Here is a 17,993-nt window from a genome sequence, read left to right as displayed (position 1 = left end):
ATGTTCTGTGAATGTGAGTGCCATACTGCCATCTGCTGACCATGTTTTCCAAATGTTCCAGACAGATGCTGGTAGAACTAAATGTTCTACCAAGAACATTTATGAAGCTTGTTTTCAAAGTCTGTAATGAAACAGCTTCCACATACAGTAGGAATTTGAACACAGTCATGAACTGCTGAGGTTAGCATGAGCTTAGTGCTTAAACCAGCAGGAGAGTCTATACTCCCGCCGCTAATTCACTCTGGCACTAATTCTGTTGTGCAAACACCTAGCCTATTACGTGAACTTGTTCACTCTGCCTTTGAATGAAAGTTTAAGAGCCAGAGAACGTATCAACGTGTGATATCTGTGGCAAATGGGTGAACAAAAACACTTCGAACAGATTGGCAGAAAATGTCTTCATGTGTCTTGAACTGATTATTTTATTGGTACAGAACGTGAGGCTGAAAGTTTGTCATTTTGTTTTTATTTTTATAAAGTTTAATTCTTGTTGTAAATGTTGTCTTTACAATGGGTTTGATGCAATACTAGTAAATTATAACAACAGAGAACAGGAGATAATGTCATTATCTTATCTAAAACATTATTTGATTTAATTGATTTGCTGAAGAAGAGTTTTTTAACCACTAGAAGAAATAATCCAGTACCAATTAAAAAGTGGATTTTTTTTTAAAGGCATACACATTGTGTATACGCATCCCAATTATGCACACACACACACACACACACACACACACACACACACACACACACACACACGTGTACAGATATTCAGAGGCACGCCAAGAGTGTGAGGGTATACTCTCACACACACTCAGGTGTGTATAGCATTTTGGGAGTTATTTATAAGGGGTCCATGTTGTGTTGTGCACTGAACTCTTGGAAATCCTCTGGGATGGTGTCTGGAAAGAAAAAAAAAGTATGATGACAAATGTGTGGGTTCTGCCAGTTTAGACTGTGGTGTAACTTTATGTTTGCATGTTTAAAAATGTGTACATGTTGCAGCTGTAGTAGTGGTACTTTAGGGTGGAACATTTGTGTCCTCTCACCATTGCAACGGTACTTCAGGTTGGACCAGATGATATTCTCTTGAGAGAAGCAGAACACACCCAATCGTCCACCTCTCATTGTGGTATCAATTGTCACCCCTGAGTCTGCCACCAGATCTGAGCCTTCATAGAAACGTACCCTAAAAACACACTTAAGTCTTTAGGCTTCACACATCAACTCAAAAAGTAATGGGTAATCATGGGTGGTACAGTATGTATTTAAGGAATTGCGTAAAGGGATAGTTCACCCAAAAATTAAACTTCTCTCATTATTTACCCTCATGATATCCCAGGTGTGGATGACTTTCTTAACCAGAACACATTTGAAGAAAAATAGAAAAATATCTCAGCTCAATAGGTTGGTATTGATTTAGATCTGCATTGATCTGTTACTTTACTCACAATGGTGCGTTTGTGTGCTCAACCTGGATGTCTCAACCGAGTGGAGAACTTGAGATTACATCTGAATCCATGGCAACGTGAATACATCACACAAGAGTTCGCTTGAACTCCACCCTCTCGTGAAATGCTGGATTATAGTTAAAAAATACTTAAATATTGATCTTTTTTTTTGCACCAAAAGTGATTGTGTTGCTTTAGAATACATTAATTTAATGGCTGGTGTCATTTCGATTAAGTTTATACTGACTGTCTGTGATTTTTGGAGCTTCAGATGAGAATTCTCCATTAACTTGCATTTTAAGGACCTACTGAGCTAAGATATTTGACATTTTTCTTGTGTTCTGGTGAAGAAAGAAAGTCATACACACCTGGGATCTCATGAGGGTGAGTAAATAATGAGAGAAGTTTCATTTTTGGGTGAACTATCACTTTAAGGCCAGAAACGTACATGTATGCAGATTCGAGTGTGTGGCCAATTTATTGCCAACGTGCTGTCCAGTTGAACATGCTTTAAATGAGTTATTGCGTTACTGTGGTGGTAACAAACCTCAGTATCGAAGGGGGCGATAAATTTACCATTAATTCTGTGCCAGTAAACCGGATGTGTTATTATTCAGGTAAGTTGCTAAAAATATACTGACTTTACCTTGCTTGCTCAGCAATATTCTCTTCAAACTGTTGCTCCACCATGATGGTAGTAGACTTGACGCTAATGTGCTAATGCTATAGTGCCCCTTGTGTCAACGTTGAGAATGCATGCAACGCATACGTACATTGTGTTTTGAATTGCGGTCTAACACATTTTGGAATGCAAGAATGCACAAATTCGAACTTGTGTAACTAGAAGCATGTGCGTTGACATACTTGCGAAGAGTATGTTTCAGCATTAATAATGACTGGCCACATGCACGTTTAACGTTTGAAGCATCTGAATTTTGACTGGCTTACCTGATGTATCCAACCTGTGGGCGGTGCTGCAGATACCAGCGGTATGATACCTTGTCTTTCCAGCCAACATTCCGTGGATCCTTCCATAGGAGGCGCACCTGATCGTTGGTGTCACCTGTGTGCCAGAGAGAGTTTCTCAAATGTTCACCTGGGCCAGACTTCGACTTCACTGCCTGAAAGTGAGAGAGAGATAAAGATTAGAGAGTTCTTCTGTTGTGTACAACATTATCATAAATTCAGAGGTGACATATCTTGATATCAACCTTAAGCTGAATGCCAGGTTCTGCCACGGCCCTGAATGGTGTCGCCTGCCAATACGTCTGCTCCGTTTGCTTCCACATTACCACGTAGAAACTGAAGGAGTCCTGGTATCCAAAGATGAAGCCGGCATAGTCATCATCAGTCACTGTGTTTACATGGAAAGTACCCTCAAAGTCAACACCGCTGAATGCAGTGTAGCCTGGTAATGGAGAGGCAGATAACATTATCCATTGAAATGCTTAATGATGGAGTAGATTATGTTATGTTGTTAACCATAATGGAAAAAATGCGTCCACTCACCAACAGCAAGGCCTGGGTCACTGTTCATAGTCTGGACAATCTCCATTCCCTTTATGGGATAACAAAGAATTTGTCAGACTAGTACATCGCAAACACACACATATATATACATATATATTTCAAATCATTCACCTGGTTCAGAACCACCCAGTTGGGGTCAATCTGAGCATCACCTTCAGGGTCCAGGACGACTGTCTGATAGGCTCTGAAGTCTGTCAGTGTGATCTCTGCATTTTCTGGGCAGTTATCAATCCTGTCGATCACCTTGTCCTGGTCAAAGTCTGATTCACACACGTCACCCACTCCATCATCTAGTAAGTGGAGAAATTAACAGGTGAGTAAGCCATGATTGGAATATAATTGCTGTATTATTCATTTCATTGTAAAGGCAAGAAACAAAGATAAATATCTTCCATTGCATTCCACGGTTGAAAAAGTTAATACAGGTTTGGAGCAACATAGTGGTAAGTGGATAATTTTGTTTTGGTGAACCATGTAACACACAGAGCATGCCGTCTCTGTGCAGCAGTTAATGAAACTGGGCCAAAAAGGTGTTTATGGTAAGTACTCACTGTTGTCATCTATCTGGTCAGGGTTGGGCACCAACCGACAGTTATCAGGTCCTGGAGGTAGTGTGTCGGGAATACCGTCATTATCATCATCATCGTCACATTCATCTCCTAGTCCATCTTTATCTGTATCCAGCTGGGAGCTGTTAATTACCAGTGGGCAATTGTCCTTGCTATCTTGGTGACCATCACCATCACTGAGGAAAAAGGTGCAGCAGAATGCTCACAGAAATCTCAGAATTCACAGTGTATTGTTTACTAATTGGCCCTTTGCTAAGCACCACCTTAAAAGTGTTACTGACCGATCCTATCTTAGTAACGGACAGAGCTTAGCAAAAGGGTCAATTCTTCTTGTTATAACCTATTTTGGTTTAGTAACAAAGAAATGGACATGGAAACATGGGGTATGGAAACATGAACATCGCTGCTAGAGTGATACCTGTCTTGATTTGTGTCACAAGAGTCTCCAACGAGGTCGTTGTCAATGTCAGACTACGTAGAGGAAAATTGAGCATAAATATGAAATGATAAGTAGCTTGGAGTAATATAATTTTATGCCTTTTCTACATAGTTTATCAAGGACATAGTATCTGGGCATCAAGTACCTGGTTTGGATTTGGGATGTCAGGACAGCTATCACATGCATCTCCCACCCCGTCCCCGTCACGATCCAGCTGATCACGATTCTTGACTCGCTGGCAGTTATCCAGGAAGTTCTTCAGCCCTAACAATTGATCCATGCAAATGCACATGCAAACAATGGAGATGATTCCATATCAGAAAGACAAACAAGGGCAAATTGTATCTTACGCCCGATTTATGAAGACTTTACTAAAATCTCACCATCTCCATCCATGTCATCGTCGCAAGCATCTCCGAGGCCATCGGAATCTGTGTCTCTCTGATCAGGATTATCTACTCTGACACAGTTGTCACACGCATCACCATGACTGTCCTTATCAATGTTCAGCTGATCTACATTTGGCGTCAACCAGCAGTTATCCTAAAATCCATACACATACACACCGGATTACAATGTTTACTTCTTAACCAGGGATAGAAGAACAAGAGGTAAGTGATCGGAAAGGAATTAGCGTGAGACAAACGTGAACAGCTATGCCACTCTTCTATGTGTTTACCTGCTCATTCTGTATTCCATCTCCATCTGCATCTGGGTCACATGCATTACCTTTCCCATCGCCGTCTGCGTCTTCTTGTCCGGAGTTGGGAACAGTAACACAGTTATCCTGGTATTAAAGACACAATATGAATCAGCATTCCCTGTGTGGTGTCACCACAGCCTTGAGCAAGTCAAAATCCATTGCAGTGTTGCCATAGTTACCTTTCTGCAGGTGGGGTCTCTGCAGCGCAACTTCTCATCAGGGTAGCCGTCAATGTCTGTGTCTTTTCCACAGAGATAACCATTTCCAGCCCATCCAATGCCACACTGGTAAACACATTTTTTTACATTTTACATTTAAAATGTGCTTTAATAGGGTGCAATGGGGCAAGTACTTTTTTGGTCCATACCACAAGTCAAAATCCACTGTAAAACTACAAAATCACAGCCAGTCAGAACATATACAATGTTTAATATTTAGATACTCAGGGCAGGAGTTTGGACCAATGAGATTACACTGTAGGAAGGGCCACCAAGTGTGACGTGAGAAAACGAGAAAGCAAGTGACCGAAGTTTACCTGACAAGTGATGGTGCCGTCTCTTTCCTCTTTGCACAGTGCGTTGGGATCGCAAGGGTTCTGCAGGCGGTTTCCACAGCTTTTCTCTGGTTTACAGCCTCTGATCTGGTCTCCTGTAAATCCGGTCTTACATCTGCCACACTGATATGATCCCTACAAATATCCATACATAACACAAGCATTAAAATACTGTTTTCCTTTGCTTTGCATGTAGGATTGTGTTATTGAAGACATCGATTCTCACCACAGAGTTCACACAGATGGAGTTTTGCGTGCAACCTCCATTATCTGGTCCTTTACACTCATCTATATCATCACACACCTATGGGAAGACAACAGAAATGCATTACAGATTGATGTGTAACTGGTGTCCAAGTACATGCAACATAAAAGCATAAGATATGAATTTAAAAGGCAACTGACATGGACAGTAATTGTTTATAAAAAAGCGTTTAAAGGAAATATTTACACCCAAATTTAAATTCTCTCATTATACATTTACCCTGATGCCATCCTAGATGTGTATGACTTGTACGTCTTTCTACAGTAGAGCACAAATTACGATTTTTAGAAGAAGATAGAGCTCCTATATTGCAAGTAATCAAATGCCAGTACTTTGACGGTCTAAAAGTAATATTTAGGCAGCATAAAAGTAATTCACATGACTCCAGTTGATCAATGAATGTCTTCTGAAGCGAATGGATAGGTTTATAATAAGTACTCTATAATAAGTCGATAATTAAAATGCTTTAAACTTTAAATCAGGGTTCCCGTCCAGGGCTCTGATGCTGTTTGAAATGGCCGAACTCTCCTATTTGGGTGAACTATTCCTGAATAAACCTACAATTTAGTTTGGGTTGTATTTTGATTTAAAGCAAGTGAAATCTGTATTGTAGATGTTTTCTTTTTCTTTTCGAGTGAAATAAGTATGATCACTGTAATTCTTTCTTGCATTAAAACACATGAAAAGGTTTGCTTTGTATTTGCTTGCGCATAAATTAAATGTGTTTGTATGGGCTTGCGGTCAAAAGAGTATATTTTGAAAGACTTGAGCGCCCGGCAATGTGCAAGACAGAACGGCACGAGAAAAAACGTATATTACCCTAGCCGTGACGTACCTGTTTATGTGTTTGTGCAAAGGCCACGCCCACTCCCTCCACTGGTTTACCAGTGAATCCAAGAGGACATGCCTCACAGCGGAACCCTGGTGACATGTTCACGCACCTCACGCCAGGGAAACAGGGGTTAAACTGACACTGCAATGAACGCACGGCCATGCATGCCAGGTTAAAAGAGTCATTCAAACATGGTGTCAGAAGAACAAACTGCAATAATGAGAAGATCCCGTCATATACAGGTACACACATACCTCATTAACATCATCACAGCTATAGCCATCTCCAGTGTATCCTTCAGGGCATGGACCGCATTCCACACCCTCTACGGTTTCTATGCACATATCGTCACGGAAACATGTTCCGGGAGCGCACTTTGGTTTCACCACCTCCGTTCCACCCAGCCCTAGTATATAACCAATCATTTCAATGTTGCATGTTTGGTGTGCTTTGAACTATTCAAGATAGGTTAATGGTGGGACACCATAATTGCATCTCTGCTTCAAAGCAATGCCTTGAGTGTTTGTTTGGCAAGTGTTGGCATGCCAAATGCACAAACATCAACCTTCGGCTCTCATCAAATGTCTTACCACATGCCTGGCACTCTGAGATGGTGTTTCTTAAGAAAGATGTTTCCTTCACCTGTAAAAGTGTGTACACACACAAACAAATTAGAAAAGTAAATCATATATGGTGGTAATTAAGGACATTAAACAAAATATACCGTAATAGGCAGGAAAATAAAATGGTTTAAGATTTTACCTGCTGAATAAGAACATCTTTCAGCTCGTTAATCACCTTCGTTAACTCCAGCATCTGAGTTGTAAGCTGTTTTGTATTAAGACCTTAATAAACAAACACAGCTCACCGGGTTATCATACAAGCAATGTATTCTCTCTCTCTCTTTCTCTCTCTCTCTCTTTCCCTATGTATATCTCTCTTTGTGTTAACTGGGTGCTGTATATAGAGCTGCAGTTGTATTTAACCTGGAACAATTGTTTTATTGAATGCAATGCAAATGTTACTATATCATTACCTAAAGTCTGTACGGAGTCACTCTGATGGGTGTGGCAGTCCTGCAGCAAGGCAACATTTTCCACTGAATCACCATATGCCAGTTTGAGCTCCTCTAATTCCTCCTGCCAGTCAGAACACAGAGAGCACAGTGGGGCATTTATGTGGGTGTATTATACCAGCGTGAACTGAAAGCCATCCAGTAAGTCTCTCGTCATGCGAGAAAGTTATGATTAAATATGCTGTATACTTGTGCTTTCCCCTGCATAGTTCTGAGCTCCACACCCTGGTGATTGTTTATGCCATTAAACACTGCCGGTAAATCTCGCAGCGTTTCCACCAGCCTGCAGTCCAGGTGTAACTCCACCCCGGGCACAGGTAACACCCCCTGAGTGTTTGGGAATGCCCCCGGCTGGCCCACTTCCAGTCCCTTAAGATGGAAGAGCAAGTGATGCTTCTCACCATCGGCTAGTTTCAGATTGTTTAAGGTAACAGTACTCATCCTACCATCTCGGCGAAGGTATCGCAAGGTAGCTGAAGAAAGAGATAAAGAGACAAAGGCTTGGTTCACATTGCATCCGATCTGTAGACATCGACTGCCAATCATTTTACAAGTGATAAAATTAGATATGTTTGTTCAGACAATGTAGTAAATATCCACTATTTCTACATTAGTCACCATAGAAATGACTTTAGCATCAACACAATGTAAAGAGACATAAGAAAGTAACTCATTGTGGATATTTTGCCTTTTCTCACATCTATCATTCTCAAGCTTATCAGACTTTCTATATAATATGAATAAAATGTAAACTAATAAATTCAAACACAACTGTAGACACTACTGCGCTTTGTATTTAATGCTAGTCACGTCGTATCCCAAATGACTAAAACAAATTGAAATTCAATCTGACCAATAGAAAATGTGCAAAAATCTGATTTAAATCAGATTATAAACCACATCTGAATGTTTGGGGTTTTTGGGAGCAACTTGGGGCTCCAAGGGCACTTCGGGATGTGGAGTCATGTGGGCCGGGAATTGAACCACCAACTCTGCGATTAGTGGCCGACCCGCTCTACCACACAAGCCACAGCCGCCCCTCATTTGACAGAATTTGTGGCATTATATTGATTAAAACAAAAAGTTATTTTGACTTGTCCCTCATTTTCTTGGTAACAGTGAGGCACTTATAATGGAAGTAAATGGGGGGCCAATTTTTGAACGTTAAAATACTCCCCGTTTCAAAAGTTTAGCCACAAGACATAAAGGATATATGTGTAAAAAAATATTTCAGTGTGATAAAACCACTTACCAACATTTTCTGTGTAAAGTCATAGAAAATTTTACAACTTTGTTGCCATGACCCCTAAAACCCTAAAATGACTATAAAAATTCAGATTTAAACAACTGTACAGCTCAAATAATGCATGAGTTTTGACCGAAAAATAAGTGCAAGTGATTTTATAAAATAATAAGCGTCACATTTCTGCTTTTAAACCCTCTAAACCCTTTTAAGCCCCATTCACTTCCGTTGTAAGTGCCCTCACGGTAACCTTGATTTTTGCTTTTTTAAAAGAAAAGAAGCAACGAGTCGAAATTAATTTTTGTGGTAATCAACATTATGCCACAAATGCTTTTATTGAACCCGGAATATTCCTTTAACAAATGGAACCATTTAAAAAACATTTTTTTAATTGAAATTAATAATAAAAGAAAGTTAAGACGCCAAAGTAGTTCTTTTTTTTTTTAAATAAACATGCATATAAAAATGTCATAGATATTGAAAATGCTCTCACCTTTGTTGAGTTTTCCCTGCACAGTAAACTCGAAGTATTTGCTGTTGTCTCGAGGATTGTACAGGCTGAATACAGTGGTTCCGGTTCTAGGTTGAAGACGGAAGGTTGTGAGAATAAAAAGTTCTGTTACTCCCTGCTCTGCCAAACCACCGTGCAGGAGATCCGGCAGACAGTCTGGCGACGTTAAGAGGTTATACACTGCGGGGAAATGTCATTCAAATGTTACATAAGCGTTATACTCAAGTCTTTCAAACACAAAGCATTCCACTCACAAACATGTAGTGTATTCCTTAGGCTAATGCATGCTGGGATTGATGCCCAGGTCTTTTAGATTGATGTAATTCTGTTAGACTGTAAATGCTGTTGCTGTTTATTTAGCCACTTGCATGTGGCTCTGAATAAATCGTAAAGCATTTCTTGCTCTGTTAATTTTCAACATGACAAGAACTAGTCAATTTTGTATGTGTTAATAACTAGAAAACCATAGCAGCCATCTTCCAACCACCCAGAACACCATAGCAACTGCCAGTCAACACCCTAGCAACCACCCAGAACACCTTAGCAACTTTCCTGCAGTGCCCTTGTGACCACAGAGAATACACTGATAAATGTCTTGCAACCACCCAGAACACCTTAGCAACAGCCAAGCAACCACTCTGGACCCCCTAGCAACTACCTAACAACACAAGTGTAACCACTCTAGTAACAGCTCTAACAACCATCTTGCAACCAACCAGAACACCCTAGCAACTACCTAACAGTACCCTAGCAACCACCCTGAAAACCTTAGTAACTGCCTATCAATGTGATTTTAACCATCCAAAACCCCTAATAAACCATCTTGTAACCACCAAGAACACCCTAGAAACCACCTAGCAACCACCCAGTACACCATAGCAACTTTCAATGCCCATGTGATCACTCAGATCATCATATCAGCCATATTGCAACCACCTAGAACACCCTTGCAAACACCCAGCAAAGCAATAGCAAACACCCAGAACAACCTAGCAACTGACTAGCAGTGCCCTTGTAACCACTCAGAACAGCCTGGCAATCACCCAATAATGCCCTCCAACCACCTAGAACACCTAGCAACTGTCAATACCCATGTAACCTCTCAGATCATCCTAGTAGCCATCTTACAACCAGCCTGATAATCCTATCAAACACCAAGCAATGCCCTAGCAACCACCCAGAACACCCTAGTAGCTGACCATGAATGCCTAAAAACCACTGAAAACACCCTAGTAACCACCTAGCAATGTCATAGCAACTGACAAGTTACTGACACCTTAGCAACCAGCTAGCAACCACTTAGAATGCCTTAGAAAGAGACTAGGAATCCCTTGTAACCACTCTGAACACAATAGCAACCATCTAACAACCTCTTCAAACACCCTAGTAACTAACAAGTAATAATACCCTTGTAACCACTCGGAACACTTTAGCAACCATCTTGCAACCACCCAGAACACCCTAGCAACCAGCAAACAACACCCTTGCAACCAACGAGAACACCCAAGCAACTGACTAGTTACACCCCAAAACCACTCAAAACACCCTAGCAACCACCTAGCAATGTCATAACAACTGACAAGTTACTGACACCTTAGCAACCATCTAGCAACCACTTAGAACGCCCTAGCAAGAGACTAGGAATCCCTTGTAACCACTGAAAACACCTTAGCAACCACCCAGAACACCCAAGCAACCACTTAGAACAAGCAATGCCCTGGCAACCACCAAAACGTGTCTGCAACTTTTACACGTCAAAGCACCATTAAAATGCACAAATCAAGGTACACTTCTTAAAATGACCGTGTGGTCTATTGGAGTCCAGAATAAACTGTAAATTCTTCAAATTAATATCTAGAGTTTTAAATTGAAACACATTAAACTCTAACTGTAGCAACTGGTCTTCATTTAATTGATATTGATACGGACTGGGATTGAGTTGGATCTCATCCATTGAATGCTTTGAGTGGAAAGCTTCATGGAAACCAGGTGAATGGTCAGCCGTTGTGGTTACACCGCTAGTACAGATGTTAGTTGTTATGGTAATGGAGGTTTGCCATTTGCTGAACAGGCAAATATTATGGTGTGTGAAAAAAAGTTATTTTAACGACATGGCAAGGACATCTTTCCAATACGTGAGCTAAAAGAGATAGCCTGACTTTTGTTTTCATACTGCACTGCAGCTATCGAAAATATAATTACCAAATGCAACAAAGCAATATTCCCACAAAAACCAAAATCTGGTTGGAAACATTAGGAAACTCAGGGACGTTTAAATTCCAACAGCTAAAATCATAAACCACTATTCCATCTTTCTTTGGTCTTTGTCTCTCTTATGATAAATTAAGAGTAATAGATCATCCGTTTCAAACACTCGCAGCGTTGCGTTTGTTGTTTTAATCAATCATGTGTGTTCACAGATGGTGTGTTGAAATGTTTACATGCGGACGGTGATTACAAACTCGTGTGATTTGACTTTATATATTATTTGTCACCCTAATGTTGAAACGTGCATCAGCACACATGTTCTAAAGTAAATGTTGCATTGAAATAAATGAAGATAATGTTTAGGTGAAAATAGACTGCTTGTGTATGAGGACTTTAAGTATTGTGTCCACCTTTTCGTTTTTGCACTTTCAATGAAATAATGCAGTCTCATCATTTCTACAAAAGACATTATGACTTCTACAGCCCAGGATGAAGTACTGTTCCCACACACACACACACACACACACACACACACACACACACATACACACACACACACATGTTGTGTTTCCATGTTTTATGGGGACTTTCCATAGACATAATGGTTTTTATACTGTACAAACTTTATATTCTATCCCCTAAACCTAACCCTACCCCTAAACCTAACCCTCACAGAAAACTTTCTGCATTTTTACATTTTCAAAAAACATAATTTAGTATGATTTATAAGCTGTTTTCCTCATGGGGACCGACAAAATGTCCCCACAAGGTCAAAAATTTCGGGTTTTACTATCCTTATGGGGACATTTGGTCCCCACAAAGTGATAAATACACGCTCACACATACACACACACACACATACACACACACACACACACACACACACACACACACACACACACACACACATATCCACGTATAGCATAGTCACTTATCTCAATGAGGACATAAGATAGACTTCAATTGTTCTTATATAAAAGAAAATATTTTGGTGAAAAAAATTGCTTTTTTATTATTAGTTTTTTTTTATGTTTTTCTAACATCCCTTCAGAGAGGTTTTGTCAGATTTAGCTCATTCTGTCCCCAAACACATGAACTATTTCTCACAAAAACTGAGATGACCAAATTGAAAATGGGAAAGGAAATCAATCTGAGAGACTTTAAAAAGTTCAGCCATTAGAAAAGAACTCAGAGACTTTTTCGAGCGAGACAGCCACTGAAAAACGACTCAGCATGAGATTTTACAAGACAACGAGAGAGTGAGACACATGAGGAAAAGAGAGAGGGAGTGAATGAAACCACAATTGAAGTGACAAGGATGTCATGAAAACACTCTTCTTTTGAATTAAATCCAGTAACACGACTAGTTCTGAATTTACGCAACATTTGAACCTTAAAAAATGAATATGTGTACTCACCGGTTGACTCTGCATTTGCTGAGCTGAGACTCAGCATGAAAGAAATGGCCATCAGAAGAAGCATTGGCGCAGCCATCCTATAGTAACCCTTCTGCCACTCCACAGGAGTGTGGAAGAGCTGAGCTTTGATTTCTTTGCGTCTTCTGCCTTTAATGACTAGTATTTGTGAGTTTGTGTGCGTATGTTGCTGTAAAGTCTATTAGTAAAGAGAAAATCTGACTGATTGAGTCAAATCTTCAGCTCTCGAAGAGTGCATTTGTGTGGGGACCAGCAGAAAAGAGTTGGTTCTGTGTGCCTTCAGGTTTTAATGATGCATATGTGTGTAAGTGTTAGGGAGAGGTAATAGCCTGTCTACCAACTCTTAGCAGCTGTGGTAGGCGGAGTTATGACTGTAACAGATGCCCCCATGCCGAGGGGGGCGGAGCTAAGTGTGGTGCTGTACAATTGGCCGACCTGGCTTAACACTTAATGGGACCTTTTATGAGGTTCCATTTGTTCCACAGCATTCAACCGGCTTTTCCCCACCAGTTGTCCTTGTTTTCACATTTTATTTCATATTTTGACTGACAGGTGCTGTAAAATATGTCTGCCGAGGTGGATCCTTGGGGAATTGTTTAAAGTTAACTGGACGGAGTGCTGCTAATGTTCCATGAACGTCTGATTCTTGCCCAAAGGATTCAGCACTAAAACATAAATTAAAACGTCAGATACACATGTGACCACCTGACACAAATACTGGTAACAGTCTTTTAATGATACAGGAGCAATTCAAACCAATTATCTCATCTTTCAACTCCGAATGAGTATTCATTGAAGCATTTTACAAAGGCAAAGAAATGTTGTATGTGGGTATTGCACGCTGGATTTCACTCTAGAGAGAATTCTATTGTTTTAAAAGTGTGTGCACGCCTTTATAAGGTAATTGTGCAGATTATGAACAATCATAAGAAACTGAACTAACTGATTTGAGGATATTCAGGATTGTGAACGCTGATACACAATTGTATATTGAAACAAACACTGTCAGGTTTATGCATAGGCAAGTTCAGTAACACTACACATAATCTTTTCACGAGCGCTACAGAAAAGAATTGAGAATAAAAGAAAAAAATGTCTGTGTATTTTCTTTGAAGCTTCGGTTTTCATCATCGATTTATCTTTTGTGAAAAAAGTTTGTGCATATGAGCTGACATCGCTTCTGTATCAGCTTTGACATTTTTTTTTAAAGTCTGTAGTTTTAACTGCACCCAGCAGCTAAACAGTTTGCATAAATACATTTGATTGAATAAGACTCGGTAAAATGTGCTCACCCAAAATTTGCTGTTTCATGTTTTGGCGTAAAGTGTAACTGAATTATGGCCAGACAAGCTTAAACACGCACGCTCCTTTAGAACTGGACCATGGAATGCTTGACTAACACCAATGCTGTTGCACTTGTCTGTCTGTCTGTCTGTCTGTCTATCTCTCTGTCTGTCTGTCTATCTATCTGTCTGTCTGTCTGTCATCAGTCTTTATTTTCCATCTATCTATCTATCTATCTATCTATCTATCTATCTATCTATCTATCTATCTATCTATCTATCTATCTATCTATCTATCTATCTATCTATCTATCTATCTAACTATCTGTCTGTCTGTCTGTCTGTCTGTCTATCTCTCTGTCTGTCTGTCTGTCTGTCTGTCTGTCTGTCTATCTATCTGTCTGTCTGTCTGTTATCAGTCTTTATTTTCCATCTATCTATCTATCTATCTATCTATCTATCTATCTATCTATCTATCTGTCTGTCTGTCTGTCTGTCTGTCTGTCTGTCTGTCTGTCTGTCTGTCTGTCTGTCTGTCTATCTCTCTGTCTGTCTGTCTGTCTGTCTGTCTATCTATCTATCTGTCTGTCTGTCTGTCATCAGTCTTTATTTTCCATCTATCTATCTATCTATCTGTCTGTCTGTCTGTCTGTCTATCTATCTGTCTGTCTGTCTGTCTGTCTATCTCTCTGTCTGTCTGTCTGTCTGTCTGTCTATCTATCTATCTATCTATCTATCTGTCTGTCTGTCTGTCATCAGTCTTTATTTTCCATCTATCTATCTATCTATCTATCTATCTATCTATCTATCTATCTATCTATCTATCTATCTATCTATCTATCTATCTATCTATCTATCTATCTATCTATCTATCTAATAACTTGTGGCTGTGGCATGATTAATTGAGTTCATTTTTTAACATGTTATTTTGTATTTAAATTGATAGCCTTAGTAATTAAAAGATTCAAATTTGTTATAAATATTTATAGAAATAATACAATTTCCACCGCACTTTTCTGTGTGCCAATAGATTTTAATTTGCGCTAACCGGTGCTAACAAAAAGTGTAAAGCCCTGCTCAAAGTTGATCAACTTGGACTAAAAATCACAAAACCCCAATTCTGAATTCATGGCATCTTTAAAGCACCAAAGCAGACATGATAAAAGAACTAGAGAATGAAAAGCTATTTGTGGAACTTAATCAGCATGTAACATCTGTTTTGGTTTCATCAGGTTCCATTCGAGTGTTGTGTAAAAAGTGTCAAAACAGTCCAAACTGGTCGGTGCGTGTCAGGTCGGTGCATGTCCCCAGAACAGGTTAAGAGGACATTCTACCATTCCAGTCAAGCTCAAGAGAATACTGCCCCAAGGAAGGTCAAGAGAAAACTTCCTCTTGAGTCAAGAGAACATTCTACTGCCCCAGTTTGCCCCGTCCTGGCAATTACATGCTCCTAAAGTCCATGTAACATGGTCAGTTACACAGGCTGTTAAAAGCCTCAATAAACACGTACTGAACGGAGTCTGTGTCTGAGAGGGATAACTTGGATTCGAGCAAAGTCAATAGACACACAATCTTATTGTGTCTGCTAAAAGGCTCACAACTCTGAATCACATTATTGTGGCCATCCTAACACAAACATAAAGATGGATATGTGTCTTTGTCTCTGCAACTGAACCTTTGCACTCACACATGGTAAGATCATTAGCAGGGTCGTCTTACCGTGAACTAACAGCCTCCATCAGGCCATCTCACCCTACTGGAACAAAAGGACACTGTGTGTGTGTGTGTGTGTGTGTGTGTGTCCGCCTGTTCTACTGACAGATCCAACAGACATTCTGAGAAAGTCTCAAGGCCAGCATCCTGTTGTAACAAAAGTACACACCAGAGGAAGGTGGTTTGAATCAGAACATTCCAGATCTTTGCCCACCTGGGTCTTAACATACCCATAATGCTTCAAAAAGCTTTAATGACAGAGCAGTCTCAGCTAAAGACTGTAATTTTGGCTGCTCACAGACACACACGGCTGTGTTCGGCCCTCTGATTAGGATGTGGGATTATGTCACTCACCACAAGATCTCGTGGTTGGCCACTGGTCAGTGTGACCGACCAATAAGCGGTTTGGATATAAGTGCTGAATGAGTGCGCTACATCAGAATCAAACAAGTCTGTTATTAATGATGCAGACCGCCATGAGTAATGCACCGGATTTTTGCCACATGAGTAGTTACAGAATATAGATTTGTTCATTTCTGTCTCTAACAAGCATAAAAAGAAGAAAATTGCCATAGTTTGTCCGTAAATGTACTGTAGTGAAAACTGGAATCAAAACGCAAACTGTTTAAATTGCGGTGCTTGTCAGGCCATTGCTATGCGGATGCTAATGTGTCCTGAGTGGGATTTAGCACATTGCTATGCGGATGCTAATGTGTTCTGAGTGGGATTTAGCACATTGCTATGCGGATGCTAATGTGTTCTGAGTGGGATTTAGCACATTGCTATGCGGATGCTAATGTGTTCTGAGTGGGATTTAGCACATTGGTTGCTACGTGGTCCTGGGTGGTTACGAGGCCGTTGCTAGGTAGTTGCTAGGTAGATGCTAATTTTACCCAAATCAAAAGAGGAATGGAATCAAGGCGCTGATCAACAAGGCACATTTTAAAAGAAAAGTTCACCCAAAAATCGACGTTTTGTCATTTTTTACTCACCCTCATGTTGTTCCAAACCCGTATGGCTTGCGACTTTTTTCCATACAATGAAAGTGAATGGTGACTGAGGCTCACAATCTGCCCAACCTCTCCTTTTGTGTTTCAGGGAAGAAAGAAAGTCATACAAGTTTGGAATAACATAAGGGTGAATAAATGATGACAGAATTTTCATATTTGGGAGAACTATCCCTTTAAGGCTTTAGAAAAGCAAGCGGTGCAAATCTGCAGTCACACGCTCCAAACCTCAAAGACACATCAGCAGAGATGAATGAGAGCGTGTGATGGTTGATGTTTTGGAGTGTTTGTGACTATTTGTGTGTGTGTGTGTGTGTGTGTGTGTGTGTGTGTGTGTGTGTGTGTGGTGAGTTAGGCAGCACATGGAAGCTATTACTCAGGTACAGAAGCTCCACAGTAAATGCTTGTCTTTGCATTTTTCTATCGGACAAAAACAGGTTTAAAGTGACTGTAAAGGTACATATAGGGCTGAAAAACATCTTTAACATCTTAATGTCTTTCATATGTTAATATTTGTTTTTTCAAGGCAACAATGAGACTAAATGGAGAACAAATTGAAGTTTTTGCGGAAGTCTCCTGCATCTCCTATTTTTTCCATATGTGTCTCCTCTAGTTTCAGAAGAGATCTCAGTAATGTGCTCAGATTAGCCAAATCAAAAGTCAGAGATCTCAATATGAACTCAAACATTTCTCATCCAAATCCTCAAGAGCATTGCATTTAAACCTCTTTAACACCCCGACTACAACTGAAGGTGCATCACGTGTTTATACAGCATCATAGATGATATTTTATGAGTGCGCCCCCGATGCCTTCGGTTGAGGGGGTTGAAGGACGTCTCAGTCATAGGTGTGAATCTTTAGCCATGACTTTTTCTTTGTTACATATTTAAATAACATCTAACGGTTACATTAAAGCTGGAATGCGATGTTACCGGTCTTTTGGTCATCTTTTGTGACATTAAATAACATTAAAATAATAACTAGATAGGTCAAGTTTGTCATGAAAACCTGTGATGTTGTCTTGACAAAGCATTGTCTGAAAGTTTGCACTTTTTAAAAGTTTGTATTTTGCTGGTGAAGCTAAATGTGAATCTACCAGGAACCCATTATCCTCCAATGCTACCATATTCCAGAACTGCACCCTACCTGGAGTGTCCAGAAATACGAGGTGTCAA

General features: G+C 40.0%; 1 protein-coding gene across 1 annotated transcript; it reads right to left on the bottom strand.

The window, feature by feature from the left end:
* Positions 1 to 420: 420 nt before the first annotated feature.
* LOC127628957 (thrombospondin-4-B-like) lies at positions 421 to 13,131 on the bottom strand. Its single transcript, XM_052105951.1, has 22 exons — positions 12,798 to 13,131; positions 9,154 to 9,351; positions 7,607 to 7,890; positions 7,379 to 7,481; positions 7,105 to 7,187; positions 6,933 to 6,984; positions 6,597 to 6,748; positions 6,346 to 6,483; positions 5,472 to 5,549; positions 5,228 to 5,380; positions 4,872 to 4,976; positions 4,669 to 4,776; positions 4,373 to 4,532; positions 4,135 to 4,253; positions 3,969 to 4,021; positions 3,533 to 3,726; positions 3,093 to 3,271; positions 2,961 to 3,009; positions 2,663 to 2,859; positions 2,400 to 2,572; positions 1,050 to 1,189; positions 421 to 902 (listed from the first exon to the last, which is right to left on the bottom strand). Exons 1-22 carry the CDS (start codon positions 12,871 to 12,873, stop codon positions 844 to 846), a joined length of 2,853 nt encoding a protein of 950 aa, XP_051961911.1. The 5' UTR covers positions 12,874 to 13,131; the 3' UTR covers positions 421 to 843.
* Positions 13,132 to 17,993: the final 4,862 nt, after the last annotated feature.

This window comes from Xyrauchen texanus, chromosome 35 (assembly GCF_025860055.1).
Source record: "Xyrauchen texanus isolate HMW12.3.18 chromosome 35, RBS_HiC_50CHRs, whole genome shotgun sequence".
Taxonomy (NCBI): Eukaryota; Metazoa; Chordata; class Actinopteri; order Cypriniformes; family Catostomidae; genus Xyrauchen; species Xyrauchen texanus.
Note: the sequence above shows the minus strand (reverse complement) of the source record. Positions and strands in the feature narration are given on the sequence as shown.